Source organism: Ictalurus furcatus, chromosome 21, assembly GCF_023375685.1.
Source record: "Ictalurus furcatus strain D&B chromosome 21, Billie_1.0, whole genome shotgun sequence".
In the NCBI taxonomy this organism is placed as follows: domain Eukaryota; kingdom Metazoa; phylum Chordata; class Actinopteri; order Siluriformes; family Ictaluridae; genus Ictalurus; species Ictalurus furcatus.
The window spans coordinates 2,917,878-2,925,993 of record NC_071275.1 but is presented as its reverse complement, the minus strand read 5'-3'; the positions used below and the strand labels follow the sequence as shown (position 1 = coordinate 2,925,993).

General features: G+C 39.5%; 1 protein-coding gene across 2 annotated transcripts; it reads right to left on the bottom strand.

The window, feature by feature from the left end:
* Positions 1-664: 664 nt before the first annotated feature.
* On the bottom strand, positions 665-7,899 carry cdk2 (cyclin-dependent kinase 2). Of its 2 annotated transcripts, XM_053652821.1 has the most exons (8): positions 7,585-7,899; positions 7,306-7,480; positions 6,091-6,168; positions 4,004-4,124; positions 3,558-3,728; positions 3,286-3,387; positions 2,510-2,713; positions 665-1,268 (listed from the first exon to the last, which is right to left on the bottom strand). In XM_053652821.1, the coding sequence occupies exons 2-8, from the start codon at positions 7,428-7,430 to the stop codon at positions 1,164-1,166; spliced, it is 906 nt and encodes a 301-aa protein (XP_053508796.1). In that variant the 5' UTR covers positions 7,431-7,480; positions 7,585-7,899; the 3' UTR covers positions 665-1,163. The 2 variants fall into 2 exon arrangements, with proteins under 2 accessions (XP_053508796.1, XP_053508795.1); XM_053652820.1 differs by having other exon boundaries at positions 7,306-7,899.
* Positions 7,900-8,116: the final 217 nt, after the last annotated feature.

Below are 8,116 nucleotides of genomic sequence, written 5' to 3'. Positions count from 1 at the left end.
AGTCTTGTACTTCAGAGAGGCTTATTGTTATTACCAGGTGAAGGTTACATGCACACACTACACACTCATGACTTAGGCGAAGAAAGGAAAGGAAAAAAAAGCTGAGAAAGTGTTCGGAGTTTCACTTGATCCTTTTTCCAAGGTCTTTACTAAGTTCTGAAACACAAAGGACGGAGGATCAAGTTTAACTCCAACCTGCTATTTACGGGATTATTTGGGGGAATTGCAGCTCGGTTTGTCACACCCCGAATCCCTTCACTGCTTTAAAAAAAACAACAACTTAGCAAGTGCAAATATCTTGAATATAATCAAATATATGAAGTATTTCCTATTATAAGATTAGAATAAAACAAATATACTTAATTATTAAATTGTATTTCTATACATTGTACCAATTTCAAGCTTAAAGTTGAAGTAAACATTTCTAGAAAGAAGCGAAATTACCTGGTAATAAACTTGAAATGAATAAAAGCGTCTAAAGACAAGCTGAATATTACGAATCAAATATAAAATTAATCTCATGATAAGAAATATTAGATAAACATGCACGTATCAAAGATATTTTCCCTTGCTAAGATATATATATATTTTTTTTTGCAGTGCTAAAAGCAAGTACATTAATATGTTGAACACAAATGAAAACAAGCACTTTGGGGTTTTTTTTTGTCTTAACAAGTTTATGTATAATTATCAAACAGGGATAAAAAAAATCTGCCTAAAAAGGCATAAAATCACCAATTACAAAAAAATATTCAGAACTATCAAAAGTGACTATTTTTGGCAAGCCAAAATAAATACTTTTATGCTGGTGCATCATAGGACTCTTAATGAAGAGATTTTTTTTTTTTAATAACAGACAGTCAACTAATTCCTGAATAAACAGTTCATAGATTTAAGGAATGTCACCTTCCAGAAAGAACAGCCTGCAGAATGCACAAGCACATGGTACACAATCTGAGCAGATGAGAGCACTGTGCTTATAAACTACAACCTTCCCCACAATACCTCGACTTTAGCTAAACTCTGGTATATAAAAGGCACCAAAGCTGAAGACTGAAACTGTCTGACAGTCTCTGGCGTAGAGGAAGAACGTCCTCAGGAAGAAGAGACGATGGATGGGATTGCTCTGCCTCTACAGCCTACGCCAGTCACAGACACGTGCCTCAAAACCGCAAAGTAGGCGCGGGCATGGTGACGTCACGGAAGAATCGGTGAACGAGGGCGTTCTTGGCTGAGATTCTCTTGTTGGGGTCATATCTCAGCATTTGCTGTTGGAAAAAAGGAATTACGCATAAATCATTTGTCAGCCATTAATAATTCACCCTGAAAGACTTCTATTCAAAGTCTTAGGCTGCAGCAGAAGACAGATAACGGAATATATGAGATTATACAGAATTATGATTTGGGAATAAGTTGAAATAGTGAGAGCAGTGAATATTTCTAGTGAGTTCCAATAAATTCTACCTTAATAGAAGTTCTGCTTCTGATTAACTGAGCCACGATCAAAACTAAACGTCTAGAAACGTTGTGTCACGATGTTCATTTACCAATCTGGTGGAAGCTATGTAGTGCCACCACTCAAAAGGGTCAAAGAGTCACGACTCATATGAATCAATATTAAAGTATATATAAAAAAAAAAGATTCTTTTTTTTTTTTTAAATATGCATGTTTCTGCTGATTATTTGACTAGGAGAAATTGACAAAGAGATCATTAAAGCTCTATTTAACTACAACTACTGGTGTCTGCTTAATATATGGACAGAATATCAGATAATATCAGCTATTGGAATGTTGGCTCCTTAAAATATGCATCAGTGACCGTTTTCACATATGGGTCAGGCCCTGCTGGTTTTATCAGCAGCGTACAAGAGCATGCTTATTATATATAGATAACACTGTAATTATACACAAGTGGAGCAAAAAGGCAATTTGGCAAATCTGCAAAATAAATAAATAAATAAATAAATATTTTTTTTACTTAGGATAAGAAAAAGTCTACCCTTGAGTGTCCCACCTATGCCGGACACTTATTGGCTACGTTTTGAAATATTTCGCTGCAAGTCATCCATTTAAAAAAAAAAAACAAGTAAATATAATGTTATTCATTTCTTTCATTAGAAAACTATATTGGCACAATTCTATTTGTCTACAACACCAATTTCAAACATTTAATCATAGACCTTCAGATGAAAAGATTTTTAAGATCATGAGAAACATTTCAGTCTCCAAACTTTTAACTGGTAGTGAACGTCTGTAAACCTTAGGGCTACGTCACAGGTAGCTTAATGCTCCCAGTAATGGCAGTATTGGTGAACAGATCTGAAGGGAGAGCTCAGACCCCACAGCAATCGTAAAGAGGTTGGTTCAACAGGCGAGAGAGTAAGCACCACTCGGAAGTCCTGTACATTTCCTCATTTCTACAAACCTGTCGCGTAAGGCCAAAGCTTCACTCCAAACAGCTTTATACGTAACGGCTCTGGTAAATAAAACGTCGTGTTAATGTCTTACTGCGAGCAGGTCTCTGCCGTCGTCATCCAGAGGGGGCACCACTTTAGACAGGTCCTGCAGTGCCCACTTGGGGAAAGATGGCTTGTAATCAGGCATTGAGGTCACTCCAGGCCACACAGACTCATCGGGAGTGCCGAGGGTTCGGAAAATGCGGAACAGCTGATCGATTTCTGAATCTCCAGGAAACAGCGCCCTCCGAGTAATCTGACAACACGGATACCGCAGCGCTACGTTACACAGGTTAGCGCTGGAGAACAAGCTCTCCGATTACTTACAATATTCAATAGATGATATTCAATAAATATGCAAAAAGCCATCATTTTCAACACGTCTAGAACAGTCCATAGGTAGCGGAATTTTACAGTGTCTTTAAAGACGTGTTAAAACGAGAGCGTTTTTATTGTAAACTCAGTCCACAAAACAGTGAATAAGAGTGAGTCGGGCTGCAGTGTGTCTGTCTGGCTTTAGGGAGAAACATCATGCACATATTTAACTAGAAATCCCCACAGTGGCACCATTCAATGTGCTATAGCACACTTCATGATTTGCAAGACTGCAAACTCAAACTGGCTTTTATCGAGGGAGCAAACAGCAGGCTGTATAATGTAAAGAGCTTCACACTGCTGCAGGACTGTTTTCGGATTTTGCTCTGTGTGTTGGCCATTTTGTACTATTGCGCAACTCTCGGCCCCTTTACTAAACCCTCGGATATAAAACCTACGCCAGTGTACGCTATTCAGTACAGTTAAATTGCCCTAGTCCATAAATTGTCTTACCATTTCGGCAAAAATGCAGCCCAAGCTCCAGATGTCGACAGCTGTGGAATAATACTTACAGCCCAGTAGAATTTCTGGTGCTCTGTACCACAAAGTCACAACCTACAACGCAAGGACAGATATAAATCTGACTAACAAACATATAACTAGTGTATTAGGTGAAAAACAAACAAACAAACAAACAAACTTTTGAGACACGTGCAACTGAACGTATTAATTTTTTGCATAAAATGTTTATCTATATACACATAATCCAAACAAACGTGGTTTACCTCGTGTGTATATGTGCGTACGGGCACACCGAAAGCCCTGGCCAGGCCAAAATCGGCCAGTTTAATTTCTCCTTGCGCATTAATGAGCAGATTCTGAGGTTTCAGGTCTCGGTGTAAAACCCGGTGAGAGTGACAGAAAGACAGACCCTGCAGCAGCTGGAACAGGTAGCTCTGAAGATACATACACCCCAAACATAATTCATTCACACACACACGATACTAAAGCACACTCGTTTTCTTTCCTGCTGCGTTAATGCCTCTTATAGTCATCTCTGATCTTTATTCGTATTCTGATAAGAAACAGTAAAGCAAATGACTTGGATAGCAATCTGCTATTACTGTTGTTGTTAATGCATGGTTTAAAACCACTCAAGCACGCTATTTAGTACAAATAATAATAATAATAATAATAATAATAAATGTCCTGGTCTAGAAGTCAGACTCACCTTGACCAGCGGAAGTGAAATGCCGTTAACTGAGGACGAGTCCATAAATTTCTTGAGGTCTTGGTGAAGAAATTCAAACACGAGATAAAGCTTATTCTCCGTGTGGATGACATCGAGCAGCCTGAAACAAAATCGGAAACAATCCCTCACTATAGTTTTGGGTAGAGGTCACCAACCCCGTTCCAGGAGATCTACCGTCCTGAAGATTTTAGCTCCGACCATAATCGTGCCCACCTGACCATCTAAATCACTGCCTTAAGAAGTTCTCGAGCAACTAAAACAGGTGTGTTAGATCTTGGTTCAACAGTTTCAGCACCAACGGAATCACATTAATAAAGCCTGAGGGAGACGAAATAACCACCGGAGAGACTCTCTCTCACGAGCTATGTTTCTATCCAAGTTGAGAATTTAACTTGTGCGGAAAGTTAGAATAGCGCATAAAACATTTGCGAGTAAAGCACCGTTTCCATCCCATGTGTTCAAGAGAACAAATTCTCCACTTCTGGGGAAACTGGAAAGTGCAAAGTATGAATATACAGTACTGTGCAAAAGTTTTAGCACCCTATTTGTTTTAGTACAAACATTGCTATAGATTTTTATTTTATGACTTCTACGTTATCGAGTCGGTACAAAAACATTTTAGATTCCCAAACATTCGTTTTCAAGCACAAAATGAACTATTACAGAATAATGTTTGTACGTCAGTAATGAAACCAGCATATTAAGAGGTTAGAGACACTTCTCAGACGAAAATCATAATGAAGGCTGCTGGGTTTTGCTGCAAAAATAAGAAGCGAGCGCGACAGTCAAAGTCTCCAGAAGAACCGTGGCTGGTTCTGCATGATGCTCAATAACACTTACAGCTCACTTCCTTATAAAACTGCACTAATTCTACCTGAGAATACTTTTTTTTTTTAAAAGCAAAGGGTCGTCACACCAAACACTGCCTTTGTTTCATTTATTACTGTTTACTGCTCTTTATAGTATTTTTTTAATGAAGAAACAACTCATTTCATTATTTTTGAAGGCATCTTTGCTCTACAGCATTCCTTTGCATGTGCTTAATACTTTTGCACAGTACTGTACGTGGACGTTTTTGCAACCGGGGAAGCCACTGCGCCTCTTTTTCCCCCCCAATATAATAAACGACTTGTGTTTCAGAGCGTGTAGAAGAAACGCTATCACAAACCTCGTGCTATCTTGTTCTCGGAGGAGGATGCCTGATATTTAGGTACGGAACCGTGCGAGACGGCACTGGGAGGTAATTATACCGAATCGTTTCGATGACAAACTTTAGCTCAGGCAACATTTGAGATATTGTGCAATGCGATTGGTCTGCTGGTTATGGTCCACAGTTAAGCGACCCGCCGCTCCATTGAGCGCATAGGTTTGTTGTTTTTTATGTGCATTTTGAAGATTTTATTCACATCTGGTGTTTCCACCCAGGGGTTTTTTTTTCCCCCCAGTGCAATATCCCAAAATTTGCACAAAAATACGTGGATAGAAACATGGCTCCTGTTGGCTTGGGAACGACTGGGAAAAGAGAAGTCTGGGCTGACCTTCTCAGCCTTTTGCCACCATGTCTATCACAAGGAAACGGATAAGGAAAATGAACAAATGTTTTGGCTGAGAAAAAAAAAAAAAAAACCTCTTTTTGCCCAAGTATTTCTTTATGGCAGGAAAAATGCAGATTTGTAACGGATACAGTAGAAAGCTTTTCAGAGATGCATTTCTAGACTCCAGTATTAATTATACAACAGTGACCGGGTTGCAGCCGTATTCCGAATACGATGTTTATATGCGTACAGGCATCTGAATATTCCTGTATACAGGGTTGTTGTAAGTACGCCATGCGGACCGAGCATGCGCACATATATCTCCCTTCAGTGGATTTTCTGAATAAGGTGTTAACACGAAACTAATTTCTGATGAAAACAGGCATATTCCAAGGGTGGGAATCAGAAGACTGTCTTAATCTGAATCAGATTGTGGCGTTTATATGACTCAATACTAACTAGAATATTAATATCAGAATAATGACGTGCATGTAAACCTAGTCCATGTCATATCGTGTAACGTGTTCATACTTGACAATATTGGGGTGATTGAGCTCCTTCAGCAGGGAGATTTCTCGAATGGCGGTACTCGGCACGCCTTCGGTCTCCCTGCAAAAAACAAACAAACAAACAAACACATTAAGAACACCCGGTGTAATTATAACGACTGTTCTTTGTTCATCCCAGGACTCTTCTCTCAATATACTCCGACTCAACATCCTTTCTTAGTACTGTTTATATTTTGGAGATTATATGGAGATTATTTGGAAATTATTATCTTCTCCAAAGATGGAGAAGAGTACTGATTTATAATCCCAGGATAATCCCAGAAGAAGAGTCTGGTTCCTCTTCCTCAAGTCATCTTGTCATTGTCACCTATGCCTTGCCGCTTTGTGACAATGTCTAATGTTCATAGTGTCATATAAAACATTTAATTTAAGTGAATTACAGTCAACATTTAATGATCTGTCTGAGTGTTAGGGGTAATGTCTATATGCACTGAAGATTATAACTGGACTCCAGCCAAGTTACTGAATGGAGATACACTGAAGGTAGAGAGAGAGAGAGAGACATAGAGCGAGAGAGAGAGAGAGAGACATAGAGAGACAGAGAGAGAGAGAGATAGAGAGACATATATATATATAGAGAGAGAGAGAGCGACATAGAGAGAGAGACATAGAGAGAGGGAGAGAAAGAGAGAGATAGAGAGACAGAGACATAGAGAGAGACAAAGAGAGATAAGAGAGAGAGACATAGAGAGAGGGAGACATAGAGAGAGGGAGAGACAGAGAGAGATGGAGAGACAGAGAGAGACATAGAGAGAGACAGAGAGATAGAGAGACAGAGAGACATAGAGAGAGAGACAGAGAGCGAGAGACATAGAGAGAGACAGAGAGAGACAGACATAGAGAGAGACAGAGAGAGATAGAGAGACAGATACATAGAGAGACAGACATAGAGAGACAGACATAGAGAGAGACAGACATAGAGAGAGACATACATAGAGAGAGACATACATAGAGAGAGACATACATAGAGAGAGAGGATGACATGAGGAGACAAAAGCAATATGAAGGAGTAAAAAGCAGATATTAAAAGTTAGTGCGGTTAACAGACTTTGTGTCAGGAAGTTTCTAGAACACAGGGGTTTCAAACACAAACAGGTGAAGTCTGAGGTAAACGCACTTGGTTTAATTTCTATCATTTTATTCCAGAGACGTCAATAACATTTCCTCCTCCACTTACGTGTCCAGGCGGATTTTCTTCAAAGCCACGGTTTCGCCGGTGATTTTGTTTTTAGCTTTATAAACCACTCCATATGTTCCCTCTCCGATTTTCTCCACTTTCTGAAAGTTCTCCATGTCAGACATACGAATAAAACCCCTTCTCACCCGGGGGAAGTGGGAGCCGACACTAAAAACTTTACAAATAAACACACAAAATGGCTGTACGTTGACTTTGAGAGTGAAATGGAAGCATGAGGAAGAGAGTGATGTGTTAAAACATAGCTAAAGAATATTTAACCTTTGCTGTATTAAGAAATATCACCAAGGTTACAGATACTGTTTTAGTACCAATACCCGCCAATTCCCGCGTTCAGTTATGGTCAATCCCAAATGTCTCTGTGTAAGACACCTAGTGCACTACGTAGGCGGCAATATGCTATTATGTGACACTCTATGTAGTGCACTTATAGAGTAAACAGCAAACGGTTTGAAACTAGGCCTAAAACCCGCCCTTCTAACAAAGCCGTTTGTCGCCCCGCCCACTTTTCTTCTTCATTTAGCGCTTTCGAAGGAACTAAAGATTTATATCGCCACCTAGCGGATAATTTGTTTTTCTCACGTTTATGTGGTTCGTTACTTATATTTTCTCTCTTTTTTAATTTTATTTAGTTATTTTTTTTAAATCTCACAAAATTAAACACGATCGTCCATTCATCCATCCATCCGTTTTCTGCACCGCTTATCCTATACAGGGTTGTGGGGAACCTGGAGCCTATCCCAGGGAGCATGGGGACACCCTGGACGGGGTGCCAATCCATCGCAGGGCACAC

Bases quoted from the DNA above. Each gene is read 5' to 3' on its own strand.
- cdk2 (XM_053652820.1), bottom strand. From the start codon at position 7,430: ATGTCTGACATGGAGAACTTTCAGAAAGTGGAGAAAATCGGAGAGGGA. The intron at 4,125-6,090 runs GTATGAACACGT...ATTTTGTTTCAG, and splicing joins AATCACCCCAATATTGTCAA to GCTGCTCGATGTCATCCACA. The intron at 3,388-3,557 runs GTAAACCACGTT...CTTGCGTTGTAG, and splicing joins TACGCACATATACACACGAG to GTTGTGACTTTGTGGTACAG.